The sequence below is a fragment of the Lycorma delicatula genome, chromosome 4 (assembly GCF_047948215.1).
Source record: "Lycorma delicatula isolate Av1 chromosome 4, ASM4794821v1, whole genome shotgun sequence".
Taxonomy (NCBI): Eukaryota; Metazoa; Arthropoda; class Insecta; order Hemiptera; family Fulgoridae; genus Lycorma; species Lycorma delicatula.
The window spans coordinates 142,838,460-142,862,506 of record NC_134458.1 but is presented as its reverse complement, the minus strand read 5'-3'; the positions used below and the strand labels follow the sequence as shown (position 1 = coordinate 142,862,506).

At 27.8% G+C, this 24,047-nt stretch overlaps 1 protein-coding gene across 1 annotated transcript in view; it reads right to left on the bottom strand.

Moving 5' to 3' along the window:
• The window catches only part of LOC142322948 (uncharacterized), a 224,878-nt gene that overhangs the window by 57,836 nt on the left and 142,995 nt on the right, over positions 1–24,047 (bottom strand). Inside the window, exons 5-11 of the mRNA XM_075362041.1 lie at positions 21,473–21,545; positions 18,966–19,006; positions 16,510–16,668; positions 9,639–10,536; positions 6,308–6,488; positions 4,243–4,388; positions 660–793 (exon numbers count right to left, since the gene is read on the bottom strand). Of these exons, the coding sequence (XP_075218156.1) occupies positions 660–793; positions 4,243–4,388; positions 6,308–6,488; positions 9,639–10,536; positions 16,510–16,668; positions 18,966–19,006; positions 21,473–21,545 (1,632 nt within the window). The remainder of the gene's footprint in view (positions 1–659; positions 794–4,242; positions 4,389–6,307; positions 6,489–9,638; positions 10,537–16,509; positions 16,669–18,965; positions 19,007–21,472; positions 21,546–24,047) is intronic.

Below are 24,047 nucleotides of genomic sequence, written 5' to 3'. Positions count from 1 at the left end.
TCAAAACTAATTCTTTAAATATTTCTTTCATTAGTTATGAAATTCACCAGAGAAGCTTTGAAGTTTGAAATATCTGATTGTGCTATGCATAAACAAAAAATATTACATTTTGCAATATAACAGAATATTTAATAAAATACTGTACATCTTCAATATTAAATCATCATCAAAGGATGTATAGATACCAACAGATCCTTGCTCACTAAATAAAGCTGCATAACATATCCTGAAGTTGAGGTAGCAATGGCGGTAAGTTTGGTTCATTGCAGTATATCAATTAAAGGCTGTAAATTACATCAAATAGAGGTTTTTATTCGAGTAAAGGCTGAAAAAATGATTTCATGGAATTTAAAATATCCCTCTAGATTTCTTAAAGCTGTTTCTTACACTTCTCTTGAAGCATTATGCAAATTGTTAATGTTTTTATGAAATTTTGAACTGAATCCTATAGCACCATAAAATCAACATTATTAGCCATGCTGTTTTAGAAAATTATTTCAGGTCATAAAAACATAGTAAAAACATGACTTTTATTATTTTAACTCTAGAAGTAAGCTACCCATTTTTTGTTTTATTTTTGCAAAAAAAATGGATATAAGTTATGGTGATTTTATTATAGAAAAAAGTAATATGAAATAATAGTATAAAAAATAGCTTACCATTAACGTCTCTATATGACTCAAGATAATGAGAACCACCACTATCTGGCGTTGAATCTCTACTGTATGCTCCAGGTGGGACAGCACCTGGGAATACAGGTCGACCAGTGCCCCTAAAAACGCACCACCCAACTCTGAGTACACACAATAAAAAATCCAGTATCATGTCAATTACCTAACTAATGAAATTTGATATCATATTACCAAAAATCAGTCATGACAAAATATAACAACAAAGCATCATCACATTTATGAATGTAAAGTTATTTATACTAGTGTTTAATCATGTTAAGTTAATTTATTTAAATTAAAGAACAAAAATTACATAAATCTTGATACATATCAATTGATAATGATATTATCTTTTGTAAGAAAGTTTGATTTTTAACAAAAAGAAAATGAAAACAAAATATGTTTTTTACATTTTCACAAAATTAATTTTAAAAAAGTACAGAATGGGTATTCTGTAAGTAACATCTAAAGAAGTTACTGTGTACTGAACAGCTGTTATTCTTTTTTTAAATTAATTTTGTGAAAATCTAAAAATATATTTTATTTTCATTTTTTTTTTTGTTATGATGGACTTTCATCAAGTAAAGGCTTCATCCATTGATAATTTGATTTTTATAAATTTCTATATCTACTCAATGATTCAACACTAACACAGAGTTAGTAACCCATTTCTGCTTCTACCATAGCATCAGCAAATCATTTTAATGTAACATTTTTAAAACTTATAATAAAGATGTAATTTAAGTAAAAAATTACATTATAATAAATTTGATCTGATTATGATTCACTGTTAAAAATTCATAGCTCTTTATGCAATACATACAGTAAATTGTAGAAATTTTATTTATTTTAAAATTTATTTTCTCTTTCATCATGTTACAAATATTTACTTCATTAGATATAAAAATTGAATAAATAATATCTACATACAAAAAATTTGGAAGTTTTGTGGATATAACTAGATCAGAATATGTTTTTTTCATAGCATTTTAGCTGTTCATGGAATATGGAATTAAACTACATATTTAACAAAATTTCTGGCACTCTGTCCAGGCATCTTGTAAGAAGGGTCAATTTGTTTTTTACAAAACTCGTTGGATGAACTTAACCATAACCCTAATTGAAATCACAATTCAAGCAGGCTATCTCCTCTTGATGAAAAAAAAAAATGTATATGTATAAAACAAAAAAAAATAAATCATAAAGAAGAGATCTACTGAGTGAGTATACATATTTAAAATATTTTCAAGTGAAAATAAATTTTTTTATTAAAATTTATAGCTCTTTTACTGAAACATTACTTAAATTCCAAACAAGGATAAACGCCATACTTTGAGAAAATGTTTGTTTTTAAATATGATCACATTTTTAGAATTTTAGCAAGACATTTTTAATAGAAAAAAATCTTATTTAAAACAATATCCTAGTGCAATTTAAAAAAAAATTTAAACTAATATCTAATCTGAATAAATATTCAAACTGGAATATATTTTTTCTCTTTACTTCTAACCTGGATAAAAGTTTTTTTTCTTTTATAATTTATTAACCAAAGGTTTATTTTTAATAAAAAGATTAAAAAATAAAGACTTTTTTGAAAATCATTCATATAGAGCATTTTATGAAATTTCAAACAACAGTTCCATTCCCAAACAACAAAGACAATAATAGTTTTTTGTTATTTAACAAATAATAATGTTTTTTTAGAGAAATGGTTAGAGAGATAAGAATTTAGCATATAAAAATTTAAAATCATTTTTAGTAGGAAAAATAAATCAGAATTTAAACTAAGGTGTTTTCCTTTTAAGCAATATATAAGAACTAGGACCTGGAGGGACAATTTTATGTTTAATTTCATCAATCTTTCACAAATTGATTAACTTTTTAACCTATTTTAATAAAACCTTTATATTAAATACTCAATAGTTAAAAAAATATATTTTTAAAATTGAATAACAAATAATAAAACGCAGCAGAACCAAGTCATTTTTAAAATAAAATGGCAATCTTTATTTACACAATAAGCTCTAAATATTTGCATTCAAGTTATGTTGACTTAAATCATTCATTTTTGTTACAAATAGCAACTTTTTCTTTCTTATTTATTTAATTTTCTTTACATTTAATTTAATAAATTAGGTTAAGGTTAAATGCAGTGAAAAGCAAAGTATAAAATAAAAAACACATTTTTAATTAAAAGGAAACAAAATTAATGTTTTACATATACATATTTAAAAAATACTTCATCCAAGAAAAGATTAGTGAAATGAATAATGGAAAAACTACCCATTAGTCTTTCTTTTTATCTCTTCTATTGCTTTGATTTTATTTCTTTCTACTTTAAGAAACTGTATTCAATATAAAAGTGTTTCATGGGAAACTCTGTTGTTTTATAACAATATTTCATACTTCATAATGTTTTTTGCTCAACTATTTTCACATCTAATACACTGATGATAAAATATTTACTCTTAACAAAGAGACTAGATGCAGGACTAACAAGTCCTGCATCAGATATTTGATATTCTTTGTTAAAGACAAAAACACTATGATCTCAATTGATGTTATGACAGAATTTAAAATAAAAATAAATTTTAAGAAAACAAAAGCAATAAGGACAGGATACCGATGACAATATACCGATGAATATTTATGTAAAACAAGGAAGAATTGTAGGAGTAAATAGTACTGATACTTTGGTACCACGTTAACAGAAGATTAAAAAAGTGAAAATGAAATAAAAACCAGAACATCAATGGTTAAGGAAGGAAGCGTTTAAAAAAGAGTAATAGCTGTTGTGTAATAAGATGGAGAATGATATGGAAAAGTATCTTGTGAAACACTATGCTTGAAGTAAATGTTCATATAGTTGTGAAACATGCAAACTAAGAAAATAAGAAAAAGGCTGCATTTGAAATGTGAATGTGGAACAGATTAGAGAAGATTAAGTGAACACAGGGTGAAGTAATATAAGTAACTGCATTAATGATAGTCGAGGCTAATGGGATCATTTGGGAGCAGGCAACCTAATTGGTTGGGACATTATCTTAAAAGAGAATGGTTAGTTAAAGCAGTAATAGAAGAATCAGCAGAAGTTGCAAAAACAAGGCAAGAAAAGAATAAAAATTTTAGGTGATTTAAAAGGAAATAGGAGCTATTAGGAATTAAAAAAATTAAATGGAAAGAGGAAAGTAGGGATGGATGTAACATAAGGGATTTGCTTCAAGGCAGATAACAATGTGATGATGCTGATGATGACTTGGAGGATACCTGATCGTTTTCTTTTAAGCGATTATCCTTTTTATATAATGAATTGTTAAAAACAATAAATAAGTACAGTTCCACAAACCTAATGTTTGGTAACTCAGGATCAAGCTTGGAAGGATGGTAAACAAATCAGTAGATAGTGAAGTCTAAATTATATTGATAAAAATGATTATTTTTTCAGTAATGAGTTACCTCATACTTATTATTTTATACATTATTATTTCCAAGACACATAGTATTAAGGTTTTAAATAAAAAAAATTTCAATACATGTAATTAATAATATAATTTAGGATAATAAATATTACCTATTGACACTAAGATCGAGAGTCTGCCCTTGTGGGCTCGGCACTTGTGGACTAGAAGTATGATGAGGACTTTTAGCTGCTTGTGGGCTACCTCTCTGTCCTCCATATTGATGTGGACTTAAGCTATTTGAACCATAAGGAGCAGCCTAAAAAAGCAAAAAAAAAAAAAATTAATGTCAATACAAGACAAACAATTATTTTTTTAAAATTTTAATACTTTATTTTCTGATTATATGTATCTCTACGTTAATGCTTTCGCTCTGTGTCCATGCTATGGTTCAAAGGTCCAAAAATAATCTACTTCACCATGCGACTACATAGTCCATGCATTCACATTTAGTCTTTATAAGGAAGTGCAAGATTACATTCAAGAAATGTATGTTGGAACTTGTAGAAGAATAATGAAACAAGATACACTTCCATTTACACATGAATAGTTTGGGTAATGAATTCTATAAAATTATGCATCTGTTTCCAATATCAGTAACTTCTGTTTAAATGTAGAATTTTTTGGTTACAGTAATTGCTCTATTTCACATTTTATGAATAACAATTATTTTTTATAATCTCCAATGTTTTATTGCTTAGAGCAAACAATTATTTATGAAATAAAATAAATTCTCTTTCATTATTTTTTTATGCTAACTGTAAGGTGAAAATGTACAGATGAGGGCATCTGTACAGGTACATGTATATAGAGTATACATATATTTGTAAGACTTATATAATATTTAACTGAATATTCAAGCAAAAAAAAAAAAAAAATTAAACAACTAAATATGCAAAAACACTGCAAAAGTAATACAGGGGCAACATTAAGAATGTAAAAAAATCTCCTACTGGATAGAGGCAAAGTGTATGAATTCTAAATTGTCTTAATAAAAGGGGTTATACTAATTCTTTACTCTACACTAATCTATTCTAATATCTTTTATGATTGTGATTTAAGTAAAACAGTTAAGTAAAAAAGAAATAAAGAGTTATTTTTCCAATTGTAGTAATGTTCAGTATATAGTAGTGATTCCTATAGTAAGTAGAGTAAAAGTCATATAGGGGTAAAGTGATATAGAGTAAAAGTAAAAGAGGGGGTGAATATAACGTGCATTTCACTAGGCTTGGAATGTGAAATAATGTTTTAACAGTACATTCAGTTCAATGAAAGTAGCAATGGGAAATAAGAAACCACTTTTCTAGCAATCCTTGCATAAGTCGTTGATTGTCCCTGAGAATGGATATGTCAGTTTTGGGAATGACATGTTTCATCTCAGATCACTTACAAATGTTTAGTTATGACACCAAACAGAATCATGCATGCCGTGTGACATTAATCTCTAAAGTATTTGCTACTCCTTTCTTTTCTTATTTTCCATATTTTACTAAATGCTATGTTCCAGATAAATATTTTTAGTGACTTGTTAATCCTTTGATGTCTATTTGATAACAGCAGACTTCCCTTTTTAACATGAAAGCTCTTGCATTTGCCAGTTTATTTTTTATATTTACCTGACCTTTGGCCATCCCCTGTTACTTTACTTCTTAGATATAAAAATTCAAAATCTCAAACTGGTACATTATCCTCTACTTTAATATTTGATTGCTTCTGTCATACATGATTTTTACTCTATTTATTTATAAATTTAATTTTTTTTCTATGCAATGAATCCATGCCAGTGAAAGACTGATGACACTATTGTGCAATCTGTGAAAAATGCCAAATCTGATCAAACCCAGAACCTTTCAGATTAAAAACAGAGATTGGTCATTTTGCCACAAATCTTGGAACTAATGTACAAATAAGTACATCAGTAATTTATGGAGATTGGAGCATATGAACTAATAAATATAATCTTATAAGTTTTGAAATTTGAACTTATACTTTGATCACTGGCATAATTGATCACTGGAAACTTATACTCAATTATTGGCACAATCGTAGAAACGACTGGCTTGAATTCAGTTCAGTAAATGTAAAGTTATGACTTTTAATTCACACCATAAAAAAATTGATTATTTGAAAAAGATGCTTAAAAATACTATCAAAAATCATTAAAAAAATGTTATTTACCTGTGGACTTGTAGATGTAACACTGGATGTAGACAAGTCCATGACAGAACCACCTCCAGGTGACCTTGGTTCGTTACATTTCATTTGTGTTGCAGCTACACATTTTACTGAAAGATTTATTGCTGCTGGAGAAAAACCTGCCGGTACATTACCATTTGATGGATCATAATGATACATTGGTCTGAAACAGAAAATATAAGAATTGCATACTATTAATAAAAACTTAGTGAAAATCACTGCTACTTTATCTTTTCCTATTTTAATTAACATCTAAATATTTGAAAATGCTTATCCTCTGAATGCAAGACTTGGATAAACTTCATCCCTTACAACCTGATTGTTCTCAGGGAATCTGAAACTTCTTACAAAATAGCATACAGAAAATTGAAGGCAGTGAATTTAGGATAAAATGCAAATACCTAAAGTCATGTTTAATAAATTTGCTGCAGTAAATAGTAAATGTTAAATGACAGTTGCTGTTTAATTTCATGTATTCATTTATTAGTTGCTAATGACCCCCCAATCAGTAACACTTCAGAACATATAAAAAAAAATGGGGTTTACAATCAAACTGCATTTTATAAATTGAAAAAAAGTAACACAAACACAAAATTACCTTCTATAAATAAAATATTTGATATTAGACATACCATATGAAATGGAAAAAAGACCAGTAAAATTTCAGTTATTACACAGTTTACAAATTAAGGAACTTAAGGTCTCGGAAGCAGAAAAGATATAACACAACTGCAAAAAAAAAATATTAACAATGAACTTGTAAAAAGTAAAGCTAGAAAAAAATTGTTAACTGGTGAAATTTAAAAGGTGTAAATGATGATATAAAATGTTGTTAAATTAAATATGTACATTTTCAAACTTAATATACCAACAGAAGATGAGGAATTAAAAAAAAAAAACTATTATATATAAAAATTATTAAAGAGTGGTTACTGCTTCTAATGTTTTGAATTGATCACAACAATTAGAAATATTTTAGAAAAATAAGCTGAAATTTGGAAGTTTAAAATTATTAAAATAACAAAAAGGTATCATTAAAGCAACTTATATAGAACTGAATGAGATAAGAAAAAGTATCTTTGAGTACCAGGGAACTTAGTGAATAGCAAAGTTTGTAGACTTATATCAGTAGTAAGATAATAAAAACAGTTTAATTAAATATAAACTTAATGACACAGTTACTGCATACAAAATTATAGAGAATTCCATATGATTTGATTGGCTGAACACATCATAATCGATCTTGTACCATACACAAGTGTTAGTAATTAATAACAAATGAACTTTCTAGCATTTTCTTTTTTAATGATTATTACTTTTTTTAAGTAACATGGGCTGCTATTGGTTATTTGCCTCTAACAAATAATAACAGCATGCAGAAATTTTATGCAGCATTTTTTTAATTTTAGTAATATCCAGGGAACTGGTTTGACATGGTGAATCTCTATTTGTATCACCATCTTCATATCACAAAATTTATGTTGTAAGCAGTTTCATATAACCACATCATTCTTATTCATTTAGTTAAAATTAATACAGACCATATTATTAGTATATATTATGGCTTGAATTAGGAAGATCATAAATGTAACATAGATACAAATGTAGATTTATCTTAACATACGGCTAGGCTACTGGCATTTTACCTTTATTTATTTAACATATTTTATTTCCAGAATTGTTATTATTCCAAGAGATTTTCCCTAAGTTATAGAATCATCAGTTTATAATCAATGTAAATTATTTTCTTAATCAGGATTTTTTTAAAAGTTTCCACCTCTTCCTAATCACCCACCCTTAGGGATAAATTAAATCCTCCTTATGCATTATGACTTTTCTATTTTGCAGTAAGCTTTAATTCTTTCAGACATGGCTTTCGCTTGTTCTTGTGTTTTGTCATTATTTTGACTTTGGTTTTCCCTGAAACCTTTGATTTTGATTTTCTAGTTCTTTCTTAGTTTTTTCTGTTTTTAATGGCTTCTTCTATTACGCTTAGTTCTGCTGATCTTCTTAAATCATTTTCAGCGATTTGCTCTTTGTTTTTCTAGAACTGAGAAATTCAATGATTTTTTTTGTAAATCTGTTGTCATTTATTCCAGAGAGATGACTGTAGAAGTTCTTTTCTCATTGCATCTTTTACGCATTTCATCGCATCTTTCTGTTTTATTGTACAGGTCTTTATTGGGAATCAGTTTAATGTTCATCATTTTGGAATATGTATATTAAATATGTATATTAAATTTTATCTTCATCATCTAACCGTTAAAAATGTATTAAATTATATAATCATTTTATATTTTCTATGATTTTATTTCTATGATAAAAGAATGCTAACTAATTATGCTTTCTTTTGTTCAAGTGATGTGATAGTAGTAGCTATAATTATCTTACAGAGGTAAACCTGCTGGTATATTATTATTTGATAGATTTTGATGATACAACAGCCTGAAAAAATTTTTTTTTGTCCTTTATCCTCCTTTTTTCCGAGAGGAGATTAGCAAGATTTTTTTTATTCAAGTATCCTTCCTGACACCAATCCACTGTCAGGAGCTAGCAATACAGATAAATGATTACTTATCAATCTGACAATCATGACTGTTAATTAATCTTAGTTAACTTAGATATATCCACAGATGATGAATAGACATAAGATGACTGGTTCCTAAAACACCACTATATTGGCTTTCAAACAACTGCACTAAGTTTTGTTTAATCATCAGTTGAATTCAGATATTAAGATTACAGACTTAGTGATGTACATATTGTTTTTATAAGTATTGCACTGTGTACATGTTATAGATGAAGAACAGATTAGATGTTTTCTTCATAGCAATGAGTTGAGTGCTTGACAGCAATATGCTGCAGTACCATTTAGGTGACATACATTATTAATAATGATGTTATTGTAATTATTAACCTATTGGTATAATTTTTGATACTTTAACATACAGTGGTATTGTAAAAATATATTATATACAAATTTCAAGTTTTTATTTAATACTAGCACTAAAATAACACAAGTTCAGAAATTATTAAGTTAATAAAATATAAATAGTGCTGTAGTAAACTGCAACAGATTATCTTATGTTACGGATGCAGAATTTTTTATTCCATTATTTAGCTGTGTTCATATAAAATAATAAGAAATCTGGGTTAGTCAAATAATTTAATTTTACTTTACTAGTTTAGTTTAATTATTCATACAATAATAGTGTAATATAATAAGTTTAACATTATTAATATAATATTAGCATAAAAAATAAAAAGTGACATCCTAAAAAGTATTGCTATGATCATATTACATAATAGTTACCTTGGGTATAGAGGTCCTTCATTATTCTCTTGTTCATTTGGTTGATCCTGTTTCATAATCGGCATCTGTTGATGTTGCGTATCATATCCTGATTCAGCATATTCACTTGGATATCGAGGTTGTTGTGGACAGTTAGCATCATATCTTTCATATGTTGATTCATAACTGCGTACTTCATAACCTCGTGATCCAGCTGACATTTCTGTAGTCGATCCATTTGAACCATATGAAGGTCTGGTTGTATTTGCATAATTACGTTCTGATCTTTGATATATTTCTTCAGATGAGTTTGTCAAACTATTATCATAAGGTGAACGATGCTGGAGGGATCGATTATCGTCAACAAGACTCATAGAATTATATGATGGAGGTGGTGGAGGATGTATATGATGTGGAGGAACAGGAGGCGGTGGGACAGGAAGATGTGGTGGAGGATGTAAATGATGATGACCCATTGTATCCATACTTGACACAGATGATGAATTTGAATCATGATTCAAATATGAATCGTATGTCGGTTGTCTTAGAGGAGGTGGTGGAGGAGATCTACATGATGTTACTTCAGGTTTTACAATCATGTCAGGACGACAGCAACTACTTGCTGTTTCTGATTTCGGTACTGTTTTTGATTTATCATCTTCTTGTTGTAAAATTTTAGTCGGTTTTATTGTTGGTTTTGTCGCAGTATAATATGGTGATGGTGCATATTCTGATGATGAACGACTAATGGACGGGTCTGGATATCCTGGTAAAGAATAACATGGTTTAACTTCACATGGCGATACTGCACTAGACATCACAGGAACTGTTTGCTGCTGTTGTTGCTGTGGCTGTGGTTGTTGCGGCTGCTGTGGCGGTTGTTGTGGTTTAAAGCCACAATCTGTTTGTGGAGGCACTACTGCAAAATAAATATGAAACATTGAACAATTTTATAATCATATTAAACCATCAAATCAGTATAAGTTTAATAAATGTATGAAATTTTGAGGATTCTAAAATCCCCTGAGAATGAAATACAATAAAGATTGACAGAATATACAGCAATATAGTTCATAACAAACATCTGCTTTACAAACCTAAGAGATGGTATGATAATTATTACGACATAATGCAGGCGTTAATTATAGTAAATATTGAGATATAATACCAGCATAATGAATAATTGGGGCATTATTGGTTGTAGTTTTGTATATATAAGTTTTATGTCATAAAGCTGCATAACCATAAAATTAATTTTCTTATTCTTTTGTCACATAATAAAATGTTTGTATCTTTAAAATCTTCAGTACCAGCTGTTTAAAAGTACCTTCCCCTGGTGGTGGATGTTCATTGTTCTATTTCAGAGCTTTATAAAAACTATTATTAGTATTTAGAAGTTATTTTAAATTCATCTACATCAATTCTAAATTCCTACCATTCCACTCTAGATAATTCATCCAAAATTTTTTATCTTCATCAACATATTCATTCACTAAAATGGAACAAAGTAAATAACTAAATATAACATCTATCCGCTTGGTTGAATAAAATCTTTCTACTGACTGAGTTCGTACAATTAATGTTATCCAACAGCATTTGAGTAAACTAAAAGTATTGGCATCTAAATTAATTAAAACAACAACTGTTTTCATTAATCAGAGTAATTGAGTCATCTAAAAGCTTTCATAGATTTAATTTTTTTTTTGTCTTCAGTCATTCGACTGGTTTGATGCAGCTCTCCAAGATTCCCTATCTAGTGCTAGTCGTTTCATTTCAGTATACCCTCTACATCCTACATCCCCAACAATTTGTTTTACATACTCCAAACGTGGCCTGCCTACACAATTTTTCCCTTCTACCTGTCCTTCCAATATTAAAGCGACTATTCCAGGATGCCTTAGTATGTGGCCTATAAGTCTGTTTCTTCTTTTAACTATATTTTTCCAAATGCTACTTTCTTCATCTATTTGCCGCAATACCTCTTCATTTGTCACTTTATCCACCCATCTGATTTTTAACATTCTCCTATAGCACCACATTTCAAAAGCTTCTAATCTTTTCTTCTCAGATACTCCGATTGTCCAAGTTTCACTTCCATATAAAGCGACACTCCAAACATACACTTTCAAAAATCTTTTCCTGAGATTTAAATTAATTTTTGATGTAAACAAATTATATTTCTTACTGAAGGCTCGTTTAGCTTGTGCTATTCGGCATTTTATATCGCTCCTGCTTCGTCCATCTTTAGTAATTTTACTTCCCAAATAACAAAATTCTTCTACCTCCATAATCTTTTCTCCTCCTATTTTAACATTCAGTGGTCCATCATTGTTATTTCTACTACATTTCATTACTTTTGTTTTGTTCTTGTTTATTTTCATGCAATAGTTTTTGCGTAGGACTTCATCTATGCCGTTCATTGTTTCTTCTAAATCCTTTTTACTCTCGGCTAGAATTACTATATCATCAGCAAATCGTAGCATCTTTATCTTTTCACCTTGTACTGTTACTCCGAATCTAAATTGTTCTTTAACATCATTAACTGCTAGTTCCATGTAAAGATTAAAAAGTAACGGCGATAGGGAACATCCTTGTCGGACTCCCTTTCTTATTAGGGCTTCTTTCTTATGTTCTTCAATTGTTATTGTTGCTGTTTGGTTCCTGTACATGTTAGCAATTGTTCTTCTATCTCTGTATTTGAACCCTAATTTTTTTAAAATGCTGAACATTTTATTCCAGTCTACGTTATCGAAAGCCTTTTCTAGGTCTATAAACGCCAAGTATGTTGGTTTGTTTTTCTTTAATCTTCCTTCTACTATTAATCTGAGGCCTAAAATTGCTTCCCTTGTCCCTATACTTTTCCTGAAACCAAATTGGTCTTCTCCTAACACTTCTTCCACTCTCCTCTCAATTCTTCTGTATAAAATTCTAGTTAAGATTTTTGATGCATGACTAGTTAAACTAATTGTTCTGTATTCTTCACATTTATCTGCCCCTGCTTTCTTTGGTATCATAACTATAACACTTTTTTTGAAGTCTGATGGAAATTCCCCATTTTCATAAATATTACACACCAGTTTGTATAATCTATCAATCGCTTCCTCACCTGCACTGCGCAGTAATTCTACAGGTATTCCGTCTATTCCAGGAGCCTTTCTGCCATTTAAATCTTTTAATGCTCTCTTAAATTCAGATCTCAGTATTGTTTCTCCCATTTCATCCTCCTCAACTTCCTCTTCTTCCTCTATAACACCATTTTCTAATTCATTTCCTCCGTATAACTCTTCAATATATTCCACCCATCTATCGACTTTACCTTTCGTATTATATATTGGTGTACCATCTTTGTTTAACACATTATTACATTTTAATTTATGTACCCCAAAATTTTCCTTAACTTTCCTGTATGCTCTATAGATTTAATATTATTATGGAATTCATTACGAAAAATACAAGATGTTATGTTTACTCTTGCAAATTTTTCATGAAATCATTAAGAATCAGCATTGGTTCTAGCACACAAAATATTAGTACAAAAGTGTTTGCATCTGTTTGAAAAATCAATATAATCTGTTATTATTAAGTCATTAAGAAGTGGTTCATCATAATAATAATGACATGAATTGTATTTAAGTTTCACTAGAGCTCTCAAAATGACTAACTAACTTTTCTTTTTCCAAGAAAATTTGTCAAGATTGAGCCCCAGTTTAAACATTTAGTTTTTCTAAAGCTATTTTTGTTGGTAATTCACTGTTACTACTTCTTTACAAAATGTGTTAAACACTTTAATAATATACTGCCTTAGAAGAGGTTCCAAACAAACATTTCTATGGTTAGAAAATTATCTGATGTTCTGCAAAATTCTGAAGAATATTATATAAAAAAATTACAATGAACTCTTACTAATAACGAATTATATATAATAATAATTTGTAGATGTGATTGTGGGTTTAATTTTTTTTTAAACCATAAGAAATTAAAATGATAGATAAATCTTAGAAATATAAAAGTATTAAAGAAGAAAATTAAATAAATTTTATTATTTTTATTATCAAGGTGTTAAACAGATCAGTTCATTTTTCATATAGGAGTATGTTACAGTAATAATAGATGATTTATACAAAAGGTCTTAATTATACAAAAAAACATAACTTGGTTTTATTAATACCACAAAATGTATGTTAAAATACTTTATATTAACTATTAATATCTGAAAATATACAGAAAATGATATCATTAAAATCTCAGAATAAATTTTATAAAAAATATTATTCTAGGACTATAGTGAAAGTTAAAGATAATTCAAAAATAAATTATCTATAGAAAAGTAATATTCTTTGATAATTAAAAATAACAAGAATAAATAACAATTAGTAAAAAAAACAAAAAAATGAATAATATTAACAGATAGAAAATTAGTAAAATAATAAAATAAACTATAACACATGCAAATAATAAACCATTAAAAATAAGTACGTAAATTTTAAAGTTACAACCAATTTTTATTATAAGTAACAAAATACAGAAATTAAAATATAACACAATATTTCCATCTATAAATCATTGTTGGGAACTGTAATTATGACAATATTATATTTTCTTTTTAAAAATTTGTTAACAAGATAAATGTTATCATCTTACCATGGTAAATTGCATCCCTTAAAACCTGATGATTCTGCAAGAACTGTGACATCTCAAGAAATATTATGTGACTATAGAAATTAAAGGATATTAATGTGCTAACAGCTAAAATCACAATTAATAAACTATTTTTTGTATAGATTAACAAAGTTCAATAATGTTTGAGGATGGTTTTACCATATGCCATTGGCATTTATAAATACTTAATGATGATGACAATAGTTGATGTGATATATATAGCAGCAATCTTTGTAACCCAAGAAATGAATTGCAGATTGATGGGATTTCCAAATCATCAAATCAATGTAATAATAATCCTAACATAAACACTGTCAAAAGTATGTTTGAAAATTAAATGTACGAAGTAAATACTGAATCAAATACTATATAATGTACAGAAGTGAGAAAAAATATATATATGTACATACTTTTGACTCATTAGAAGGAAACTATGTCATAAATTCTGATAAGTAGAAAATAATAAATGATTGCAACTGTTTATATTACAATATTTTCATTTATTTGCTTGAACTGAATTTGAAAACTAATATTTACAAGAATAATGAGAGTAAAATTTTAAGACTTTTTCAAGCAATGCATTTCAAATAATCTGAAGTTTTAGGATAATAAGATTCATGCTACAGAAATCTATATAAAATGCACAATTTTAATTCCTGGTACATAAAATACATGGTGATATGTATGCATGAACATGATAAACTTAAAAAACACAAGACCAATTCATAAAATTCTTCACTCATAGATAATTTAATTCATCTATTAGATGTAAAATTATTTACTTATGTGTATTATTTACTTCCGTTTGAAATGTTTGGATAAAACATCTACCAAGTTAATATGAAAGCAAGGAAAGAAATTCAGGGGAAACTAAAAAAACAACTGTTTGAATTATATTTATATTTATAATTATAATAAATATAAACAAATCTTACATATAAGAAATAAGGTCCAGTGAATACTTTCTAGAATAAGGATGAATAACTTCAGCTTATATTATATTTTATGTAGGATGAAGGGGTCCAGTCAGATATTAAATTATAGTATGCATATTTCAAATGAATAATACGTAATGATTAGAGTTTAAAAAAAAATTATAATAATATTTAAAAGATTCTGAATAATGTTAGGAAGTAAAACACAATTACTGTGTTGTAAGCTTCCACATTCTTGCAATATATGAAGCATAATTATATTTATACACAAAATTAAATTAAAATTCAACGAACATTATAAATTAAAATAAAAAAATGAAGCAAGAAAAACACAACTATAAAACAAAAGCTAAATCCTTGGAAAAGAAGACACAGCTGCTATTAACTCATTAACATATAAGGAGAATGGTCTATGTAAGGGAGGAGTAATGTCAGGAAATGTATATTTCCAAAAACTAGTTAATTAATCCCAACAGAATGCAGTATCTGACTGTTGTGAGTTTAGAGCAATGTCGATGAGTGCAAATGGTTTGAAGCGATAGAAAAGTTGTTAGAAAATTTCAAATAACAATCCATTAATTGTTTATTTATTTATTCAAATAGGAAGAATAGGCTGATCCCTCATAAAAATTACTAGGATGGATAATAGTAAATTTTATAGCATTTGAGAAATGTCATGTTTGACGAATACTTTAACCTGGAACCTCAAGATGAAAGACAGTAATGCTATCACTGCAATATTAATCACCATTTTCAATTATTGTCATATGACAATATTACTCCACAGGCCTATCAAAGGTACCTTTCAAAGGTTATTTTGTTCAAACAGAGACAGTGGATGGGAAATTATCCTGAGATGCTGGGAGAATTAAAATACAAGTGGTCCACTCTGGACTTTGTCAATCTCTCACTTTGTAAGGTAGGATGTGGTAACCCACTGTACTACCCTAATACATATCATTCAATTCACCCTTAAATTAAAGCACGATGGATATCACCTAAAGTAATGACTTAATTATTTTACATAATTTCTTTATCTTAATTAAATTTTATCAGTAAGATAACTCAAAAAAGTAAAATTACAGAAATAATCATGTCTGAAGTATACTGTAATGAATTTATTAATTTATGATTTTCCATAAGAAAATCAGTTAAAAAAACTACAAACATATACACATATAAACATACAAAAGCAATAAAATATAAAGCATTGGAAAAACCATCCATAATAAATAAAATAATAAAAATATTACAAGACAGGAAAAAATGTAATAAAATGACAGATCACAAATTTTCACCTGTACGTTTAGTCCTGTGTTCTCTAGAAGCTTGTTTAGATGCAGCAGCAATTGGACAACCAGATAGGCTGCGATGTGTGTTACGATTTGTTGAGACATGCCCTCGGCCATTACAGCCTGGTGTAGGGCATTTCAGGATTGTCTCATGCATCGCCAATACTACACAGCGGGGTTAGAGTTAACAGATAAGATGCCAGTTTTAATACTTAATATTATATTAAGAGAGTTTAATATCAGTAATCCCAGCTATAAAATAATAAGAATAATGATTGCATATTTAATATTAGTGCTTGTTCAACTGATTTTAAAAATTTTGATTTTTATTATCCTGTAATACATAAAAACTAGTTAAAATAACTAATTAATGAAAGAAAAGTACTTGTACATTACATTACCAGCTGGCTTTTTATGAAAAATGATTTTCAGTTTTTTAGGAAGAACTATTGTAATGATAATTTTCTAATCTATAATAATATTAATTTTATGTAAATCTAAGTTTTATGCAGAACATTGAATGCTTTATCAAATAAAGTTAAAATCCAAATTATATTAATCATTTTGGAAGTATAATTTTGAACTGGTTACCAAGTGAATATTTATTTTCTAGAGTGAACAAAGTTCTGACTGATTAAAAATGAGCAAAGTTCTGGCTGTACCACAGCAGTGTTGCATCTTGTATGCAGTGGTTTATTAGAAATAAAAAAAACTGTTCATTAATGAAAAATCTGTATGAATTACATTATATTATTTTTTCAGCATTTAACTACATGAAGATGAAAATAATTATTAGCTAAATCTTAAGAACCCAATTACATGAAGTCTAGTATTTTCAGTATTATTAAAAGTAGTTCCCAGAAATATCACTAACTGATTTAAATAATAATTATGAAATTAAATTATTATTGTTTCATATGCTGGCAGCATCCACTGGCCTTAATATGGACAACATCACATTGTTCTTCCCTCTTCTACATTAACATCAGTTATATACATATGTAACATACATGTGATGTTGTTACAGTTTAGATTATCTGTTGTTAAATAGGGTAAAAATATAGTTTTATATTTTTACTAAAGAATTATTATCAAAGGGCATTACTGTAACAACAGCAACAAGATCCCTAAAGTTTTTTACTTCATAAATCCTAAAGATCTGTCAATTTACCAACTAGCTAATTGCATTGATAATGTGTAAGATGATTCAAATAACATACAACTGATCTCAGTTTTGGATTTCAACATTTTAAATGTTATATAATAAATAAAATAGATTATTAGTTGAGATTATTGATAATGATAAGAAGATGAAGAATTTCTAAGTATTAGTAAAATATTTTATAAAATATTCTGATACAGAAAATATATTATGAAAAAAATATAGAAAAAACAAGCACTTACTTTTTAATAATTTATACACATATCAATATTAAATATTATAGCTTGGAATTCCTGAGTTAAAGAGTTAAGAGTATATACACACATTCATCAATCAATATTAATATAATTATTATAATTTAATAAATATCACACCTATTATTATTATTACTTTATTATAATATTATTACTGAAAACTAATAAATATATAAATATATAAAATTAAATGTATATAATTAATTAGAGCAAATGGATATAAAATGTTGAGTAAGGATAGCGGGTAGAGAGTTATATATTTATTAACTGACAAAATATAATAATCATTTTATAATACTTTTAACACAAATATTAATGATACTGTTATGAAAAGTTTTCAGATACATAATGTACATAAAATTATATAAATTTAACCAAAAAATTTAACTAATTATTTTTAAATTAGAAAACGAATAATCCATTGAATTTCTTTAATTTTTTTGAAAATATAACACAATAAAAAACTTTTGTTATTTTTCAAAATGCAAAAAAAGGTTAATTTTATAAAAACAACAATAGCATAGTAAAATTAATCTAAACATTAATTTTAAATAATGAAAAATTATCAACTGATATAATAAAGGATTTCTATGAAGAAATAGTGTATATACTCAAACCCCATAAACTCTCTTAAACAATAAATTTCTGGCAGAGCTCGGAGCTATTAATAAAAACAAAACTAAAAAAAAAGAAAATTAAAACAAAATAGTAGAATATATAATATAATAATAGTAATAAAAATAGTAATAATATATAAAAAAAAAATTAAAGGATAAACAATATAAACAATAACTAATAATAATAATAATAAATGTAAATAATAAACTAATTAAAGCTCTCTACCCCGCTGTGATTTAAAGGATGCAGGGGTGCAGGAATGGATTAGATTTAAAAAAAGTGGGGTTAAAATAATTATTATTTATTTGTGTTAATTTAAGGGTAAAAAGGATATAAAGCAACTAACTACTCCTAAATATCATTAAATAAATCAATAGATATAAAAATAAATTATAAAAAAAATATTTAATTATATTATAATTACTTACTTTCTGGTGTTACTTTATCTTTTCTTGGGCAACCAGATAAACTGTAAAATTAAAAAAAAAAGTTATTACTGTTATGAAAAATAAATAATAATACAAATATTACAGGAAAAAATGTTATAGGTGTGGAAACAAAACTCTATTCTCTTTGTGTTTAATCACAAATAATATACTCCATTTAATTTACTTGTTCATAAAATAACTACAGGCTACACAAGAACACGAATTATAGTACCTTAATATGTAAAAGTGACTGAAACCATGTAAAAGACAAAGATGCTACCATTCTGTCATGGAGGTTCATGGAAATAAAAATTATATCTGATTTTTATTATGAAATAGGATACATTAGAGTAGGAGAGCAGTTTTTAAGTAAGCAAAAAGCTATAAAATCACTTATTAATAACGTAATTCAATACAAGTGATAAATACAAGTTTTATTGATTTTATTAATTGATATTCCCATTCATCAGATTTTTAACAACTGAAAATATATTCAAGAAAAAGCCCAGAAAAGTTTTTGTGATAAAATTTGCCACTGAACCATGCCAAACAACATTTTGAATACTTTTAATCTAAAGTTATACAATAAGAGCACAGAAAAAATTGTAATTAAAAATCAGAATGATTCATCAAGATATAAAAATTGACTGTGATATCATAACTTAATATCCCCCAAAAAAACATTAATCAGGTATAATGATAATTAAAACTTCTAACTTACCTATGGATTTACATTTATTTTATACTAGCAGATCCAGTAATGCTTCGCTGTTGCTAGATTTGAATATATATAGAGTAAATGAACACAATTGAAATTTTGATAAAACATTAAAAAATTGAATATTACGCAACTTCAAAAAATGTAATCTTTCACTTTTTCTCTTTTCCCCTTTCTCCCTTTTTCTCTTTTCCCCTTTCTCCCTTTTCCTCTTTTTCCTATTCCCTTTTCCCCATTTTTCCTTTTCTTCCTTTTATTTTTCCTATTTTCTCTGTGTGTAAATTGGTCCAGTAGTTTTTTAGTCTATAGCAAATATACGTACAAACACTGCCTCTTATATATGTAGAAGAAGAAAGTCTGTTTATTTATTTCATAAATATCTCGTCACCAAGGCAACCTACAGGGTATAATTTTTGAAAAAATTTCTCTTTTCATGTAATTAACATATATTTTGAATATGAGCCAAATCGGACCATAAATACAATTTTTCAAAACATCTCGATCCCAGCACCACCTAGGGGGTCCAAACCAATTCAGAAACCTTTGCGGGCATGTGCACAATAACTCACCAAAATTTCATCACAATCAGATGAATGGTATAGGAACACATACAAGACAAACAAACAAACATTCATTTTTATATACGAGTATACATAACAAACAAACATTCATTTTTATATACGAGTATACATAAGATTTATGAATGTTCCATCTTTGCTAAAAGAAGCAATTTTGTTACCAATAGACCATGAAGTTCAGTGGAGTGTTATCAGTAATATTAGTTTCTTAATATTCTATTTTTTTATTTTCTATTTCTGTGTATGTTGCAATCTGTTAAACTTGTGTACAGTTAGTAACCCTTGGTTAAATGAGTTGAGGATGATATATACAATATGTAAATGAGGTGTATTCTTGTACAGACTCAGGTCAACCATTTCTGAGATGAGCGATTAATTAACTTCAACTATCAAAGTACACCAATATCCACTATCTAATACTTAAAGCCATATAAAAGCAACTTTCCATATCAAGGATTTGAACTTCAGAAACTTTAACTTTGAAAATCAGCTGTTAAACAGTTGATTTGTGATGATTTTACCATTTGACCATACCAATGGGTTGCTTAATACTACCATTTAAATTCATGGAGGACATAAACTAACCAGTCCCACATTAATGAAAGAACTGTATTATAGAGTTAAATCAATTCAAAGAGACAGCAAGTGGAGCACCAAAAATCATTGATGTTTAAAGAATTTTTTAAAAATAATAAAATACTATAAAGTTTTAACTGCCAGCTAATTTATTGCAGTATAGTTGTTTCCTGATAACTTTTTTTGATATGTTTACAACTTTGTAGTTGTACTTCTGATATTTCTGATTTAAAAATGATTGTCTCCACTCATATCAGTTATTAGTTTAACCTACAGTCATATGTAATTGATCTTTTTAAAAGAGCTTTTATTAGATGATACATATATGTAACTTATATTTTCTTGGAAAGTTATTTTCAACACTCATCTATTTATACATTTGACAAAAATATTCAGAATGTTTATATTAATATAAATTAATGTAAAAATTTTTTCAAACATGGTATGATTTCTCAGTTTAGGTTGCTTTTTTAAATTTATTCTATATCTACTGTACATGAAACTAATTTTTTTTTAAATCAAAAGATCTGATTACTGGATAGTAAGAGAATCCGAGTGCACAACTATTATACACGACCTGACTTGTTTTAATTTTAATAAATGATATACATTAACCATATTTTTAATTAACATACCTTCTGTGATGTGAATAAAGTCCAGTAACGTGTCCCTCACCCATACATCCAGGAGTTGGACATTTATTTCCTTCTGTAAAAAATAAAAACATAATATAAGATTATATTATTGAATAAATAACTTAAATAAACATCTTATATATTATTAAATAAATAAACTTATTTAATAAACAAACAATTAAAGTTGTTAGAATGTACAAAAAACATTTTCCAGTTAATTTTTTGTTTAATAAACAATTAATGTATTAATTAATGTATTATATTATTATATTATTAATTAATGTATTAATTAATATATTGATTAATGTATTCTGAAATACATTTTATGTATTTTAATTTTTTTTACAGTACCTTTATGAAATTACTTGAATTCAATTTCATATACAGAGAATTTTCAAAAATTCTAAAATCACACATTTTTACAGAAAAAAATATTATGGTTATTTATTGGAATATATGAGGTTTGAAAAGGCCATGCAAAGTCTGAGAACTGGTACCATAGGTGTGTATTGAGGGGATATTCAGTTAGCATCTTTTGAAAGGACACACACAAAGTTTCGACCTGATCAGTTAATTCCTCTGTATTTGGCGTCCGTTTGAATCAAGAAAGTTGAGAGATTTCTAAAAAAATTGATGAAAGAGAGTTTCACATGTTGATTAAATATTACTTTATGAAGGGAAAATTGTTTCACAATACTAAAGAAAAACCTAATAAATATTATGGTGAATCTGTACCTTCGATTAGAACAGTTTTTTAAGTAGTTTCAAAATTTTTGAAGTGGTCATATGAGCACAAGTGACACTGAATGTTCTGGGTGGCCTGTTGAGGCCATTGATAAGATTCAGAAAAAAGAGAAATGATTGATAACATTCAGGATATGGGGTTGGATGATAGAAGAGTGAAGGTGTACATTTTGACTGAAAGGGTGCATAATGTTTTGCATCAACACTTGAACATGAAAAAGCTATCTGCAAGATGGAGCTGTGATTGCTCACAGTTGACCAAAAATGAAATTGTGTGAAGTATTACATGAGGGGTTTGAGCTGTTTCAGCAAAATCCACAACATTTTAAGCATTGTTTCATCATTTTAGATGAAATATGGGCACGCCACTATACACCTGACACCAAGTAATCCAAACAATAGATTGCTAGTGGGGAGTCTGCACCAAAGAAGGCAAAGAGTGTCCCTTTGGCCGATAAGATTAAGGTGACTGTCTTTTGGAATTCACAAGGGATAATCCTCATCAACCGTTAAGAAAAAGGTTCAACAATTACAGGTTAAACCTATGCATCGGTATTGGTCCACTTGAAAATTGAGCTGCAAGAAAAATATCCATGATTGGTTAAAAAAAAAGTACTTTTTCATCACCTGCTCATTGCTCTGCAGTTGTGGCTGCAAAATTGATGGACAAGGATTAAACTCATTCTAAAAGCACCCTACTCTGCAGATTTAGCTCCTTTGGACTACTGTTTGTTCCCCAACAAGAAAAATTGGCTGGCATGAAGGAGATGTTATTCAAATGAGGAGGTGATAGCAGGAACAAATGCCTATTTTGTAGAGTTGGAACAATTCTATTATTTGGAAGGGATCAACAAACTGGAGCAGCATTGAATGAAATGTCTAAGCTTAAAAGGAGACTACGATGAGAAATAACAAGAGTTTATCTCAAAAAAATAATTGGTTTCTATTTTTGCATGGGCTTTTCAAACCACCCTTGTAGGTTATAAAACGTTAAGTTCTAAATTAACAATAGTTTTGATGAAAACTGAACTAAATAAATTTTTTTTAAGTTTGATTTTTCACTCAAGTACAATCCTATAAAAGGTTTTTAAAAAAAAAAAATAAAAATTATTTTACTAATACTAACTTTTATGCTTTATAGTTGATGGAGGGTAAAAAGTGTGAGAGTAATAAAATGCTGGAAATAGTACAGTTGAACAAGCATGTTAAAAATCTTTTATGCTGGTTTAGAAATGCTGGAGTTTTTAACCAAAATGAAAATTCAAACATTCAGATCTTTATGAATAAATTTCATCTTTTTCTCTCTTAATAACAGAATTGTATGGTCTTCATCAATATTTTATACAAAGTATTAAGATAAACAAAATTAACCAATATTAAAATATAATACATGAGAATAATGTATATTTCCCTAGCATAATGCTACTATGAGGTTTCCCAGTGCTATTGCATTATGATAAGGTCGTTAAATTGCGGTACGATGCAATTAGGTTAGGTTAGGTTGGGTAGGCTACGGTTAGATCTTGGTTGCAGTACAATTATGTTGACAAGAGATGAATAATAAGTAAATATAGTTGGATGTGGGGTATGAGAGAAGATGTAACGGGTTTCAAGATGGTGGGGAAGGGTTTCTACGGCAGTAGTAATAACGGTAGAGAAATGGTGAAGGAGATGTTGGTAGGAGAATTTAACAATTTATTGTGCCTGTCGACGACAATGTGACTACCTGGTGTCTTGAATAATACAAGGAGATAGTCTGTATTATAATATGCTGGGCTGTTGGCGGGCATCCGAATGGAAATTAACTATTCAATAGGGACATGTCCGCTCT